This window comes from Sander lucioperca, chromosome 7 (assembly GCF_008315115.2).
Source record: "Sander lucioperca isolate FBNREF2018 chromosome 7, SLUC_FBN_1.2, whole genome shotgun sequence".
NCBI lineage: Eukaryota > Metazoa > Chordata > Actinopteri > Perciformes > Percidae > Sander > Sander lucioperca.
Window position 1 is genome coordinate 5,330,306 of NC_050179.1, and position 17,266 is coordinate 5,347,571.

At 40.3% G+C, this 17,266-nt stretch overlaps 1 protein-coding gene across 3 annotated transcripts in view; it reads left to right on the top strand.

Moving 5' to 3' along the window:
- Positions 1 to 5,905: 5,905 nt before the first annotated feature.
- The window catches only part of ptdss2 (phosphatidylserine synthase 2), a 31,835-nt gene continuing 20,474 nt past the window's right edge, over positions 5,906 to 17,266 (top strand). For 2 of the 3 annotated variants that reach the window (XM_036002751.1, XM_031282500.2), the window contains exons 1-3: positions 7,219 to 7,475; positions 8,106 to 8,443; positions 14,168 to 14,269. In XM_036002751.1, coding sequence (XP_035858644.1) covers positions 8,229 to 8,443; positions 14,168 to 14,269 — 317 coding nt within the window. In that variant the 5' untranslated portion in view covers positions 7,219 to 7,475; positions 8,106 to 8,228. Of the gene's footprint in view, positions 6,082 to 7,218; positions 7,476 to 8,105; positions 8,444 to 14,167; positions 14,270 to 17,266 lie in introns of those variants that run through there. The other variant, XM_031282501.2, reaches the window with a different exon arrangement.

Genomic DNA, 17,266 nt, shown 5'->3' on the forward strand with positions numbered 1-17,266 from the left:
CAACTCCTCAGTATGAGCAGCCACCTCGGGCGACTTTCTCATTGGTTGCCTTAAGTCCAACCCTCTTAAAAAAAAACACGCACGGCCCCCACCCTGATTTCCCGTCGGCCCCTGGTGCCTATTTGGCTGTGCGCCGAGCAGAGCGCAGCGATTTGGTTTTACTCTCGGATTGTCAACCCTCTGATAACACTGAGCAGACTTTCCCTATGTCAGCGTCTAACTAATGGAACTGCTTTTTTGGATCACGTGTGGGTACTTAAACAAGCAGCTGGTGCGTGTGCGTTCGATAATGGACTAATATGGGATCGATCGTCTTATGTTACATGAAAGCACTAAATGATTGTTAAACTATTTTATATTCTTATATATATATATGTGTTAATAGAAACACATGTAAAGGAAACGCAATCTTACTGGTTACCCCTAAACTTTTCTTCACTATACATGCACCCTCCTGTCCCAGCACGCACTCCCTTCTTTTCTCTCTCTCATCACAATAAGACTAGGAGCTCCTCGGGTCATACGGCGTCTTCACTCAGCCGGATTCTGCAGTGAGAAAGCTTCTTTGGTTTTACGCACATGCGTAAAGTAAACAAGATAAAGAGAAGGCAGAGTCATAAGTAGGCTACATAATGTTTTCAGCCCAGCTGAGCAGTTTTTAACTCTTTTTTTTTTGTTGAAAAATTGTTCTTAGGATGAAATTGTGTCTTTTTTATTTTCTAACTGAATACCCTTGTATGTTTTAAAGAGATTAGCTTAAATCAAGTTAAGTAGTGAATTAAAAAAAACCCTAGCAAATAAAAAACGTATTGTAGTGGGGGAAAGTGTCATATTCAATGTAATGTAAAAACTATCAGGTGTTCAGTTTCAGAATGGAAAAGTAAGGTTATGCACAAAGGCATAAATCACTGCAAACATGACTCATCAGGCCGTCTCCACTGCGTGTGCGCGTGGAGGGTACATAGGCTTACTGGGAAGAATTGGTAGCATAGCTTATTCAATATATTGGTCATGCATAATTATTTAGTACCGTAAGTTTATTGTGGGGTCACATAGGCTACTATAAGTTTCCCTAATATCAGAACAATATCAATAATAACTTGAGTAAGAGTGCATTACGTCTTCAGTCTGTTGTCCGCAGATTCAGGGAGGACAGGGAGAGACAACGCCTTAGCAGTGGATCATAGGTGCATAGTGACCCGTAGTGGCTCAAAAGTGGTACTGCACCATGAGCTAAACTTGCAAATCCATCAAAACGATATAACCTCGCCCACATTTGACATGTGAGAGTTGCTAGCGTCATATGAATTTAAATGTGAGACCACCTGGGGGGGGGGGGGGCCTGAAAGGTGCTCTCTGAAAGTGATGTCCCTTCACCAGGTGATGTTCAGTCCCTTGGGTTGGACATGTGATTGAGCTATAGTGATGCTATGAATGAATACATAGACATAGACATTGCCTACATACCATATCATTAGGTGGTGAGCAGCACCTGCACACACACAAAAGGACATAAATAGTGATCAATAATTGTTCCTGATTTAACCAAATTGTAAACACATATTCTGCATCAAAATAATGGGTGAGGACTGACAAACCATTATAAGGCTATTTGGTTATTGTGACAAAGTAGGCAACTATAAATGATTTCTTGAGGAACATTAGTCTGTGTGCACTTATGGTGGGATTTTTTTTAAATGTCTTTTAAATAATTTTAAAAGCATTATCTTGATTGTTGCTGTTCTTTTAATCATAAAAATGATTGATTAATGCCACACCTACCTGATCAGTGTCATCATTTTGACCCTGATCATCTCTCTGGAAATCTCCATGTGTTGTTTGTTGGCTCCCTCTAGTGGTGAAAAGTACTCACTAAAATGTGGCATTTTGTATTAGCCTGTAGTATGTATGCAGAGAAAGCAAATTGTATCTTACAAATAATTGAATAAAGTACCCACTTTTATCTTACTAATATTCCTTGTAATCAATAAAGTAGATTACAGGCCATGCTGATTAACAGAACCTCAGTTCATCAATTGTTTGTTTTTTTATTCTTTATTGCAAAACTAGTTCAATTACAAATGACAACATAGGTATGTAAATTATGACAAGAAAGAAAAGAAAATAACAGAAAAAAATAATAATTCAGATAGATATTCATACAGATAGTATTATCAAATGTTTTAAAGGCCAAAAAGCAAAGAGACATTCCGTATAATATTTCAAAGGGAGGATTATCTCACACATACAGGTCAGTCAACTGTGTGATGTCCTCTGCCTGATTTTCTCTGACAAATGCAGCCGTATGCTTCTTTTATCTATAACACACACACACACACACACACACACACACACACACACACACACACACACACACACATTAGAAATACCCAGAGGGCTTAATGCAAAGTTAAAAAGACCAAAGGTCTCCAGACTTGCAGACGGTAGCCCTAACAATAGTCCACACAGACCAAAAAGCATGTATTTAAAGGTGATGTCGAGAGCCTCTGAATGTGCTGCAGCTGCTGTCAAAGATCCAATAAATCACTGCAAGACCTTGAACGAGAAAAAATTGTAAATTAGATTACATTCAAATGAAACTTTCTGTTGAAGCTCTGTCTCAACAGCAGGTCCTTTTGGATTGAACTGTGCTTCTTTTTATTCAGTTTAAAAGTTGTATTTCCATTGGTCACATTACAGCAGGCTTGTAAATGATACATCTGTCAATAATTGAAGTGATGCAATTTACTTCGCAGTGCTATGGAGTAAGGTCTGGCAATGCGAGACTAGATATAATTTAACTGAATGTGTACTTGTAAACTACATGTTTTTTGTTTAGTTTTTTTGCCGTTAAAACGCATGCAGTGAAATTCAGGCGAAGTGTTTTGTGCTCTTTGTAGTGTTGCTGTTTTGGTTGGATGTTTGTTTTTTTTTTAACCTGTAAAGGCCATTTCCATTTCAATGCTATTCTCACACCCCCACCTAGACCACTCACCTGAACAAACTCATCCTTCTGATGTTACAGAGGGGCTGCAGGCATCACCACAGGCCCCTTTAGAAAGAGGATAAATGGTAATTTGACCCCAAAACCACATCCTACACCTATACAAGACTTTTCTCTGCATGCTGCCTTTAAGCTTGAAGTTGGCCATCGTTTGACACACCCAGCTGGAGTGATTTCCTGCATGAATTAGCCACTGTTTCCTACCCAATTATCCACTTCGCCAAATTACCGGTATGTGGGTGTATCTGTAAACTTATCAGACCTTTCAGAAAAAATATCTTTTAACAGTAGTGAGCTACACACATGATTGTTTCATTACGTCTTCATGTTTGATAAAACTTCAGTTGTGCAGAGAGCAGAAACAGAAAGAAAACAGATGGATTTACATTCTCAGCTCATTTAATTAGAAAAAAATACATACAATATGATGGTGACATTTCTTATATCTTATAATAACCATGCATGTCTAACTGTTACAGACTTCAGCAAATATTAATTTGCTGACGTTGATTTTACTAAAGCCCTGCAGCTACATCTCTGTGTATCCTTTAGTCTGGATGTAACAGATCCTGGCTTTGTGGACTCCCTTGGTTTTATTTCTTAAACCTTGAAGATTTGCTGATAGATGGCAGCTGTTATCATCATTGCTTTTATTTACTATAGTCATGTTTGGCTATGATGACTTATGGACAATTTGTATTTGTAATTGTTTATTACATTTGAGTGCCCGTTGAAAATGTGCCTGTTTGGAACGGGCCGATTGCTTGGCCTGCGGTATTGGTGCTTGTAGAATTCTTCAAAACCAAATTGTACCCCAAAATTACTTACAGAAGGACCCCAAACCACTTCATATGCAACTCCCCTGTATACCCTACTGCTAACTTACTGATTTACCTGACAGAGAATGTTGCAGATTCAGAATGTAATCACAAAATATCACAATGAAAATGTGGAGTAATGTGGCCGGGTTGGTTCAGTGGGTAGAGCAGGCGCACATATTATTAGAGATTTATACCTTGACGCAGTGGTCCAGGGTTCAAATCCGACCTGTGACGATTTCCTGCATGTCTTCCCCCTCTCTCTCCCCTTTCTCACCTAGCTGTCCTGTCGAATAAAGGCGGAAAAGCCCAAAAAATAATCTTTAAAAAAAGAAAATGTGGAGTAATCAGACATTAGCCTCATGGACTCATGGCAGTGCGCTACCCACCTGGCCCGTTATGAGAGCTAAACAGCACATACCTGGGGTGAGTCTGATGAAAAGTGCTGTGTCTGCCCGGTTCAGCTCTGAGATTTTCTCACACTGCACAGCGCTGTGAAGGAATAATTGGAAGCACCTTTTTTTCGCCAACCTTATTCCACACAACAGTCGCAATGAGATGTATTTCACATTTTAGCTGCCAAAGCTACGCTGCTTTCTTCGACCCTCTCTGTGTCTGTGCGCTGTGTTCAGTCAGTGTGCAGGGCGAGAGGGGGAGTGGCCAGCGGCTAGGGCAAAAGCCAATGTGTGCTTCTTTTACTGATATATATTTAACGATATCTTTTGCATTTCTACTCCAAACATCGTTAAAATCGTTGGCACTGCACTTACTCGTGCCCGTAGCAAGACACCTGTCAAGGTTGAAATCCATCGGACTAACGGTTGAAGAGATATGCGCGTAACACACAGACACATACCCACACAGACAGACAGACAGACAGACAGACAGACGTTTCTGCAATTTATAGATAGATATTTACCTTCTATCTATCTAGTCCAAGTCTCTTCCAAAAGCTATGTCGCACTGTTACGTCACAAAAATACAAAACAATATGAAATAACCACAACAAATTGTGTTCTTCTTTTGTATGAAAAAGGCAAGAATGTTATAAAGTCAACCTTTCTCTCCAACAAACAATTTACGTAAAAACCCCTTTATACACTGATTAGTCCATTTTCCAACAGTTATAAATCAATCATTCAAATAAATGGGGTGATGTTTCAGCCAAAACAAGCTCTGAACTCCAGTAACCTGTGCCCAGTGCTTTAAAAACATTTTTACAGAGTTGCTTGTTCAGTAGTTAAAAATAGCTCTTGGAATGTTTTCATAATACTTCTGCAGAAGCAAAGACCTAAAGTGCAATACATGATGGACATATAAGCTATGCACTGTTTGCACCTGATTGTGCTGTTCCTTTCAAGATAAGTCTTTATAGATGGGTGCTTTTGTCTTGATTTCCCTTGAACTAGAGCTGACCTCTGCTTCTCCTCTTCATTATTTCAACTGCAATTTATAGTTTGTAATGGTCAGATTTGTATTGTTGGAAGCTTTGTTTTACATGTCTTTGTAATTATGGCATTTACATTGTGTGCCCTAAATCAGAAAGATTGTCATTATATGAAAAGAATATTCTTTGTTTAGAAAAAATACATGTCTTCAAAGGAGCAGAATCACTCAAGTTTTTTTTTTGCATTTGAAAGTGTTTTACATGCCATAGTCAAACATTATAAACTGAGTTTAGACAAATACTTAAAGCCTTGGGCTACTCCTGCCATTCATTAACCCTTACTATAACAACAGTTTATGACCTAGTGGGCGTTATGTGTGCCTCATCCACACTGCAGGGTACGTTGCCTTTGGCTGTACAGCACACAACAAACAAACACACACACACACACACACACACACACACACACACACACACACACACACACACACACACACACACACACACAGGTGAACACACTGTTCTTTTTCTTCCTCTACTTTTCCACAAAATAAACGAATCAGAAAGGTTTTTTTTTTTTTTTTTTTTTATCTCTGGCCTCCTCCCCACATCTGGTTACACAAGAGCAAGATAAAGCTGGTTTAAGCTGCCATGTGTTGTCAGTTGAGGGATTTTCCCATCTGAAAAAAAGTCTTGAGGAGAATATTCTGAATGTATCTTTGATAATCCAAAATTGGTGGTGGACTCTAAGCAAAGGTTATGATTGCCCAACAAATTGCTTTGAAAGCTCTTAAAAGCTTCTCTCACAGTTGTTGAAGAACAGAAAGCGCCTGCTCCTTCTGTAGGCAAATCAAGCTCTTGAAGATTGTTGGGTGAGTTTACATCACACTGGCTGACAGAGATGAGATATTATGCATCTTATATTGAAAAGTAACCAGCGTCTTTAAAATTGAATAAATTATGTGATTACAGCGCTATGGTAAACATGACGTTTCAAGAAAGAAATAAGCTGATAAGATATTAATAATTACAGTAAATCTGTAAGTGTTGCAATGTAGGCTACTAAATGCCCACCACATTTTTGTAACCAAATACCTGCCTTTCTTATATCAAGTCTTTTTGGTTACCTGTCTGTTTTTTTGGTTGCTGTTTTATTGTTGTTGTTGGATATTCTTTTTAAAACATTCAATACAACTTTAAATTATAAAAAAAAAACTGTAACTAACTAATAGATTTATTAATGGTCAATAACTCATTTAATGCTTTATAAATCAGTACTAAGGCCTAAATGAAAACAACATTTGGGTCGCCAGGTTGTAAAACATTGAGTGGTGTTTATGCTCCACAAGCACATTTGGTTTGATCTTTAATTCATCCTGAAGCCGACTGCAATATACAACTTGACTACTATCTTTTGAAATGTTTGATAATCAAACTAGTTAGCTTATCATAATAATGTATTACCAATTATAATTGTTAAAATACTTACTTTTAAATTAGTCTGTTAGAGTAAAAAAATGCTGAACACATTCTTATTCATGTTTTTGCTTATTTCTTTGTTTAAGACTGAGGTTAGGCTTAACGGAAGTGACGACATACAAATTACCCAAAGCAGCGGCTTTACACATTTAGCAGTTTAATCCATTAAACAGCGCACTGTGGTTTTGTTACTTGTATGTAACCTATTGTCACTGTGGGATTTCAAGAATTTAACATTAACTCATCAACTATTACCATAGATATATAGCCTACGTAAATATATCAATTAACTGTATCAAACAAAGCCATAGTTTAAACCATAGACTGTATACAGTCTATAGTTTAAACGGATCATCCTCTGCTAAACCCGCCACAGTCAAGTCAGGCCAATGGGTCAGGCCAATGTAACAAAGTTCAGGAAAGTAGCAGGAGTTAGGGTTCCGATTTAAAGATTTTAATTTCAAAATAAAATTATTTTCATGTCACACTATAGGGACATCTTTTAGTATGAAGAGAATATACCGGATACGGTATGGCCGCTGCTTTTACCTTGACACCAAATACACTCCAAGCCCATGTGATGTGTGTCTGGAGTGTAGCCTGCACAGTGCAGCTATGGTCTAGAGCGGATTGTCTATTGCTGTAGTCTCCAGGCGAAGTGTGACACAGTTTACCTCTAAATTGTTTTTCTTTCTACTAACACGGATTTCAAACGTTTGTACTGATGTAGCGTTAGCAGCCTCAGAACTCATCCGGATTTCAGTCAGTAATCCCATAAATCCAACTCGTAAGTATCGTTAATGGTAGCTTAAATTAAGACAATTTCTAACACATAGCTAGCTAGCAAGCGAGCTAGCTAAATGGTAAAACACTGTATCGAGTAATGTTAGTTTTACGCCGGTTAGCTAATTGTTAACAAGCTTGTCCGTTAATGTTAACTTAGCATTGTTACCAAGGTCAAAAAATAGCTTGCTACACATAACGATAGCTAACACAGTTAATGTTAGCCAAGCTGTCTGACATCAACGACTTTGCACTCATGGCATTGCAACTAACTACTGTGATTTGTTTAGCACCTAAAAGCCATTAATTAAATATTGTTACATAACGTTAACGTTACAGCTGTTATGTCAGAAAGGGGACGCCATTGCTGTCATGACAGTCTTGCCCCGCTCGTTTTTGTAGAAATGCGTTGGGTTGATATAGCTAAGTAACGTTAGGTGGTGTCAGAGAAGAAGTCTCAAAGGCTAACTAACGTTACACATCTCATGATATGCATACTGTACTGTGACATGCATGGCGGCGTCTAGGAGTCTGTAGCTAAAACAACGGCAAGACGTGATTTTCAGGTTATTCTCTCCTCCCGAGTACATTACGTTATTGTCTTAATAACGTTCATTTCCTCCGACCACCCCAGGATGCTGACAGTCATTTGGGTGGGGCTTACGCGGATGACAGTACACGGGAGCAGAGCCCAGGGATAAGCCAAACCGCACAGCATCATTTTTAAAGCAACAAGGTCAGTGGGGCTGGTAAAGCCATGACCAAGCCCGAGTCGAAGAAAAGCGGCCTGGCCGCGATCAACGTTACCGGCAAGTGCGGCACATCCGCCGCCGAGCAGGTCAACAACGGTTCAGTCGAGCCGGATCAAAGCACACATATCAGAGCTCATGTGAAGCAGACTTCCAAGGAGAGCATGCATCGGAGAAACACGGAGTGTGAAGTGTATGACGACGGGACCAACACCTTTTTCTGGTGAGTACTTTCTGGCAATGTCAGCAATCCAAATGTCACATTTTGAACGCTGCAGCATCGGAGGTAATTTTAGTGTTTTCCTCAGTGACTACAAGAAAATCCTTCAAATTCACATTTCATTCAGCGAAAGGACATAACGACAAGGTTTGTGATAGTTTTCAAGGTGAACTGAAAGGCCCAAAGTGACCTCCATTAATCACAACAAATACTGTGACCTTGTTCCAAATCTTTTAATATACAGTGACTTAAATAGTTAGTCTGAGATCAAGCTGAAATGTCTTTTGGTAAAATTATTCAAATGCAAAATGATAGAAAGGAATCATCAAGGTCCACAAGATGTTAGTTATCAAGGTGTTTTGCCGGGCTGTACGCTGCGCATCCAAGGCAGAGCTTATTGTTGACAAGCCAATATCCTAGTCTGCACCTTAGGCAGAAAGAGATCCACGACCGATTTGAAGTCGAGACAGATATTCTGTCCATGCGGTAAACTGGAGGAGTGAGTTCTGTATGCACACACCCAGACAGAGCGTGTTGACATGTGCAGGATGCTTTAATTCATAGCAACCATGGCCCTTCAACCTGTCGCTCCAGGAATATTTAAGCCTGAGTAAGTGTGTGTGTGTCTCATCTCTGCTTTGTGTGTAAAGCAAGGGACAGTAAGAATCTGCTAAGCTAGCCAATATTGTTGACAACACAAGAGACTGGTCCTTCCAGAGATAAACCCTAATGAGAAGTTCTCATTACTGAAATCCAGGTTTCCTGTTAGTCTAATAATGGAGGCATTAACAGGGACTAAGATGCTAAGATACTTTTGTCTATTAAAGGTATTAAAGTAGGCCAGCATCGCGCAGTATGTAGAGGAGTTTCTAATGTATGGCCACCCCATTTATATCAATAAGGGTAGACTAAATACTAGAATCTCCGCTTAGTTTATGCCGTATAATTCAACACAATACAAACTACAGTTGAATCAACACTTCTATACACCTGTTAGAACACATACTGAACATTGTGACTCACGGTTAGACTAGCTGTTTGTTGGTGGTGGCAGCTTCCTCTGGTTGTTAAGGAGCGTAAACCACGTGGCATGCAACCTGCCTTATTAGCACAGATTTAAGTTGAGGGAAGGATTTTTTGTTTGTTTTTTTAAAAAAGGAATAGCTTGGATAGACCCTTATATACAAGTCAGCTAGATTGGATAAACCCAGCCCGATCTGCCGGCGATTTGATTTCGCCCTGCAGCTCAGGCTGGAAACCTGTATGTTTATCTATCCTGCTTCCGTTTTTTTTTTTTTTTGCGGAGACCAATAACAAACTGTCTTAACCACCTGGCGCGCTATTGCCGGGTTTAACACGATGACGACAGAGAAGCAACCAAGCAGCTTTTTGTTTACATTCAACATGATGGCCATCGAAGCGCAGCAACCCATTGATGCCGCTGTCGCTGCTATGTCACCCGGATCGTTGGTCTGATTGGTTGAAGGTAGGGCTGTGCTCGATTGAAGAAATTCTTAGTCGACTAACACTCATTCAGTTGTATCGACTAATCGATTAGTTGATTTAATCGACAGATCTGTAAATCTGAGTTTCTCTGCAAAGAGTCATGCAAAAGCACCACTTTAATTCTTGTGTTTACCAGAGATGTGCTCGTACGTTCTTGGAAATAAGTCATTCAGCATGAAAAAAGCATAAAACATGACTAATCAACTAAAGAAATCTTAGTTGACTAAGACCAAAACGACCGATTAGTCGACTAATCGACTAAGAGGGGGCAGCCCTAGTTGAAGGACTATCCAATTGCTTACACAGTCATTTGAACTATGCCCGTTGATCACGCCTCTTGTGAAGTAGAAAATACAGAGCAGACTCCCCAGACTAATGTTCAATCTTAAAAGATTGAGTTTGGTCTGGTGATAGCCAGACTAGAAGTCAGCCTGATGAAACAACATTTTTTGCTGGCACACCACTTTTGATGTTTCCTTAAATAGCATTGCTGCCCACGCATTTCAGTTCTAAGAGGCTTCTGAGAAGGCTTTGTGTATACTGACTACTGACAGTGTCTTGAAAAGGTTTTGTTTTCAAATGTATTTTAGGAGAAGAACTCTTCAAGTAGGGTAGTAACACCACTTGAAAGAAAATTGAGCTCATACCAGGATGCCACAAGGCCAGTGACCCTGTGATTTATACCTAATTGAGATCATCGAAACCAGAGGCTGCAAAAACATGAAAGTGACAATCGATCATGTCCTATTAAATAAAAGTCACATTTTTTAGCTTAGTAAAGTCACAAACTGTATTTGTCCAGCATTTTTCAACCCTGCCGGACAACATTAGGCTATTTCTGCATGCTCTGTCTTAAACCCGTAGCTTGTTTTATCTTGATGTTCAACCTCAATCTTGGTGGTACATTTTGCTCTAATCTTAGTCTGCCTCTCAGTTGCACCAGGCTGATATTTCTGCTGTGTCTTTTCACTCCCGGTGGTGTTGTGTGGTTGTTAGGCAAGAGAGAAGCCAGGCCCTCCCCTGTATCTCCTGCCAATCCCTTGGATAAGGAGAAGGAACAGGGAGAAAATGCTAATGGCACCTGGCGTGCCGTCTCCGTGACAGACTCTGAGCCAAAGGGCTGGCAGAGGTGGTAGTGTTGTGTTATCTTTTTATTACCAAGTCCCCTGAAGTGACCATTGCTCGTGTAGCTACAGTCTGATACAGCTAATGCCTCTGTTCCATTGACCTTTATTGCTGTCCCAAAAGTATTAAAAACACATAAAAGAGCCATACTGTTGAACCAGGTTACAATTTACTTACTGCAGTGTCAATCTCGGGAGAGCTGTGTCAATCAAATGTCACTGAGCATGCTCGGGGACATGGTTTCAATTATGCATTGCTAGTGTGATGAGTTGATAGGAATAAACTACACTTGCTGTGTTTATCGTAAAAATCTGTATTCATAGTTTTTTTGGCCTCTGGGGGGAAAACAACATCCACACAAGCTGCGAAATATACTGCCACCACATACGGTCATGTTTAAAAGTTGTTCAGGCTTACTCGTTAGCAAACAAATGTTGTCTGACTGTTCATGGTCAGCTGCTGAGCCTCCAAATGTTGCTGTGTTTCTGGCCACCTGACGAATGCAGGTCCAATATGCACAATCCGTTTTAGCTCTGTTTTGGTGTCTTAACCAGAGCCTGACCAAGATCGCAGCATCACTGATATTGTCGTCTGATTTTAGCTTATCACAGGTATATCTGTATATGTTGGTTGAAAAGTAACAAGAAATTGCAGGACAGAGAGATATGTTTCAGGTAATTTAGAAGCCATTGTTCATTGCAGTTTGTCCACAAGAGAGCACAAACAAATTTAATTTGCAACTGTAAAATGTCTAGCTCATAACATGTATTGGTCACACCACACCACCATTCCACAGTGTAATTCACTTCTACACTGCTGTTGTAAATAAGCCATATAATAATAACAACCGCTGTACAGGTGCATTACTTATGATTACATTACTAATAATAAAAAACTTGCAAGTCGACAGCTTTGACGGCAGCTACAGTTAGCGGTTAGCCTTACTTTAGCAACAAGTAATTTTCCATCAGGAAACTATAAATCACAAAAATCAGTGGTAGTGCTGTAAAACGTTACGCACTTCTCCCGGGAGAATGTAACCGCTCGCTAAAGTTCCATAGTGCGAGGACAGGCAATCAGGGCCCAGAGTGGGAATGACAGAGCCACTCTTTAACTTTGTCTGTTGTTTGGTGCTGTATAGTGAAACAAAACACTGAAGTGCATCTGCAACATGTTGCTAAAATTCAAGCAAAATTGCTTTATATTTGTCTTTACCTGAAGCGGCACTGCTCACAATACTCATAAGTGCACGTTGTCGTATCATTAGGGTTGATTGACACTGCTGGCTGCTGATTATTTACTTCACGGTGAGCTTCACAGTGAGCCTGCAGGTCACTCGCTCACAATGCTGTTTGGTGTCAGTGTTTTAACTGAGCAGCACCATGGAGCCTTTTCAACAGCTAGGCTACACTCAGCAACAACACATAATAGGCAATAGGTCAGGCGTTAAAAAGTGCTTTGATCGGCCCTGATCCCTACCCCTGGGATTGCTGTGGCCACAGCCCAGATAACAATAAATGTCAGATTTCAATGGCTGTCTGATCAATCTAATCATCCCGAGTATATTAAACCTTAAACTGACTCTGCCATTGCTCCCACCATACACTATTTCTATAAATTATCTTGCCTTTATGTCCTTGTCAGCTTGCCAAATATCATAAAAAAAAAGTTATTATTTCCGCTCTTTCTAATTGAGAATTCTTGGGGTTATCCTTTGCATGCTGCATTTCCTGTGACTTCTATCAGTAAGTGGACAAATAAAACTTTGCCCCTTGAGTTGAGATAAACCCCATGGATAGCGTGGATGTATCTGAACCACTATGGTGTGTAACTGTCGTACGACAAAGGCCAAGGTTTGTTCCCCGCTGTCTGGTGATAAGGGAGATATGAGCCTATGGCCAACATCATGGCCTTCAAACTCAAGTTCAAAGTGTCTCCCAAAAGTGTACTTATTATAAATTTAACAGGCCAGATACTCCCTGCTGAGGTTTTCACTGTCCCCAAAAGCTATTTTTGACTTCTATTCGTCCATTTAAAGGAACACGCCGACTTATTGGGACTTTATCTTATTCACCGTATCCCCCAGAGTTAGATAAGTCCATACATACCCTTCTCATCTCCGTGCGTGTTGTAACTCTGTCCGACGACCCCACCGGTAGCTTAGCCTAGCACAGATCCTGAAGGTAATCGGTTCCAACTAGCCTACTGCTCCCAATAAGTCTGAATAAGTGACAAAATAACGGCAACATGTTCCTATTTACATGTTGTGATTTGTATAGTCACAGCATGTACAAATAACAAGGTCACATGAGACACAGCCATCTTCTAACCGTATACAAACTGGGAACTATATTCTCAGAAAGGCGAAGCAGTGCTACTTCTGCTACTTGGGCGGAGTGATATGCTTGCAGCACCTGAGCCCCGAGCAGAGAGTAGCAATGCTTTGCCTTTCTGAGAATATAGTTCCCAGTTTATATACGGTTAGAAGATGGCTGTGTCTCATGTGACTTTGTTATTTGTACATGCTGTGACTATACAAATCACAACATGTAAATAGGAACATGTTGCCGTTATTTTGTCACTTATTCGGAGCAGTAGGCTAGTTGGAACCGATTACCTTCAGGATCCGTGCTAGGCTAAGCTACCGGTGGAGCCGTCTGACAGTTACAACACGCACGGAGAGGAGAAGGGTATGTATGGACTTATCTAACTCTGGGGGATACGGTGAATAAGATAAAGTCCCAATAAGTCGGCGTGTTCCTTTAAGTGACAGAAAATGTCAAACTGACTGAAAATCCATACCTCAGTGTGTATGTTCCTCTCCCTCACTCCCTTCATTATATTTACTTTGGATTATTAGAGCCAAAGCTTTTTCTGTCACATGCACAGGATGTCTAAAAGCTTTATTAAGACACTTTGTTTAGCAATCACCGATGTTTTCTCAGCTCAAATTAGTGCATTAAATATTGCTAAACATTCTCCTTTGGTGACCTCGGATATTTGTTTCTCTCCTCCGGTGGCTTTTATTGAATTTTCCTCTTTACAAATGTTATTAATATCCCTCTCTCTGTCCCTACTCTACCTCTTTCTCTGCAGGCGAGCCCATACTGTGACCGTGCTGTTCATTCTGACCTGTGCTCTGGTCTACGTCACGCTGTTGGAAGAAACCCCCCAGGACACGGCCTACAACACTAAGAGGTCAGTAGGCTGTAATCGTCACTTCCTCAGTGAGCTTAAAGCCAAAACAGGAACCAGCTGGCTGAGAAAATCCACTTAATCCACTGAGGCTTGTTGATTGGACTGAAGTTTGAAATAATAATTTTGGCAGCAGTTTATCATGAGGGGAAACTTGTTTTATTAGTAACCAGCATCACTGAAATATTAAAGGTTTATTCTAATTTTGGTCCTTAATGTTGAGCCATCCTGGATTTAGATTTAGATTTGTATTACTGCCCCTTATAACCAGACATTGACCACCACTTGGTCTTTGTGTAGTGTTCAGTACCGAGGAGCCAGCAGATTACAAATGAGGTGCCTCTTTGTGTGTGAAATTTAAGGAACAAGCCAATAGTGTGTCTGTTTGTGTCTGTTTGTGTCTGTTTGTGTGTGTGTGTGTGTGTGTGTGTGTGTGTGTGTCAATCTTTTGTGGGTCATGTCACATTCATTCAATGCCCGATGAATAGGTCACATAACAAAACCAGCCAGTGAGCACCACCATTTTGATCTCACCTTAAACACCATTTGGCATGAAGACAAACCGCCACAGCAACATGGATGAGATGCAGAATTCATCAATTCAAATTGAATCACTTCCTTCTTCAGCAGCTTTCACCTTGAACCCAGCTGGCCCTCTGTTGACGTCACTGCTTTTCACAGAAAAATCTAACTCTGATGACCATGAAAAGGAATAGCATGAATGTCCAGTAACCATTTGATTAGATTAAGATTTAGTGAGTGGCTTTTATGCAGACAATATGCAACACAGTACATTACATTTACTGAATCATAGAGACTTGGATAAAAGCAAAATGACTGAGGTGTGATCTGGTTTCCCTTATTAGTGCCCAGTCATACCAAAAAGTGGCATACTGAAGTTGGTGGTACTGAAAGCTGACTAGACTACGTTTCCCTGAAAACTGCAAATGAATAACCACCTTATGTGTTTTTCATAGGCTTGACAAAAGTCCACAAACTTGTGGGTCATGCAATTGCTTCTGTTGGTTATGGCTAGTTTTGTTTGTGGCAAAATGTTTATTGGAGAGGAAAGCTCTAGTGGCGTTGCTTTTAGAATTTTATAGAATTAGATGGTTTTCGTTTTTATTTTGAACCTACTGGTTCTCTCTGTTTCGTCAACCTGGTGCAATAGTTTGTCAAAGTACAGTTTGTGTGTCAAAGTTCACCAAAGTTGAACTCTAATGCGAAGAAATTTACACGAGCAAATCCACTGATTACAGTATTACATTGAAATAAATCGATTCCGATCAGAAATGTGCCCGAATGTCATAGTGTTCTAACATCACTCTATGGTTAAGCACCATAACATTACATCAGTTTGTTCTAAGTTAGTTTTGACATATTATACTGGGCACCTAATATCACAACTGAAGTGGTCCTGTTTTTTTTAACTGACCTAGATTTGCTTACATGGGCTGACTTGTCTTCCTCATGTTGGTCAGGAGTTGACGTCTGATTCACGCTAGTCTGATGACCGTTGTCTAAGCTTCTCTCTGTTCTATCAACTCACGACTTGGCTCTGATAAGAGTTTGGAGGCTTGCTTGATACAGAAAAAGGCAGCTTTGTTTATTGGGTCATGTGAACTAAATGTCTGGAAAAAAGGTTCCTTATGATAATGAACCGCAATTTTTAAAGATTACTTTGCTGGTGTGGCTGTGTGTGGGAGTTTAAATGGAAAGTTCATGGCAGGCCAAGCACAAGCAAGCTGCATAAATTATGTGATTGTAGGTTGTGTTTGTGTGTATGTTGGTGTCTGTAAGGGATCGTGGGATTGTTCTTAACAGGATTTGCTGCAGTCAGCCCACTCTAGCCCATAGGGATAAGGCTGTGTTCACACTCACTGCGTCGGTCATCAGACGTTCCCGCAAAAATGCAGGTCTTCCCATTTATTTTGAATGAGGGTAGTGTGTTTAGGCTGCGAAAGTAGGGGACGCAGGGGGGAGCCGTTAAAAAAACCCGCAGCGGCCTGTAGCGAAAAGTTGAGACAGATTCAACTTTTGGAGACACACAACCTGACGTCACCCTGCGGTGGCCAATCATGTAACCGGCGATTAGACTTGGCAGTCAGTTTTGAGGCGGTGTCAGAGTCTCATAAAGTAAACAGTAAACACCATCTATCACTGCCACAAAAAGTAAAAAAAAAACTATGAGGGGAAAAACCGAAACACAAGCACTTAACTGCCCAGGAGTTTGTGTAACAGCTGACCGTTTCGTTCAACAACAAAGCACAGTCCCTCCCATCTCTTTTTTTTGCCTTTATGTGCAGTCGGAAATCTATAAACAATCTGACGGAAAACAATAATTGTGAAATATAAAGTCTACTTGGGCAACATAGGGAGGTTAAATAACACAACAGGATATTACACTAATGGGCCGTTTAAGTGACACTCTGCCGCACAGCTTTTTCTAGTCTGAATGGGCCCTAAGACCCTAGAGCTTCTTCTCAGCCGAGGAGTACACACACACACACACACACACACACACACACACACACAGCCATGTCCTTGCCTGGTCTCCTGTTTTTCAGATCTTTACCATAAGTTAAAGGCAACACAACCTGACAGCAGCAAGTTCAGATTGGCCTCATCTCTTAGCAAACACAGACATTTGTAATGGGGGAGTAATTGTCAATAGTCAGCTGCTAAAACAGGTCACCAAATAAAATTCTGCCCCATTACTTTCCCCATCCTGCTCTTTGTACCTATGTTAAGACCACCACTGACACAGAAAAAATGGCGTATTATGTAGGGCTGCCACCTCTTAGTCGATTAGTCGACTAATCGGTCGTTTTGGTCTTAGTCGACTAAGATTTCTTTAGTTGATGAGTCATTTTTTATGCTTATTCATGCTTAATTACTCATTTCCAAGAAACTTATGAGCACATTTCTGGTAAACACAAGATTTAAAGTGGTGCTTTTGCAGGATTAATTGTGGAGAAAGTCAGTTTTACAGATGGTTAA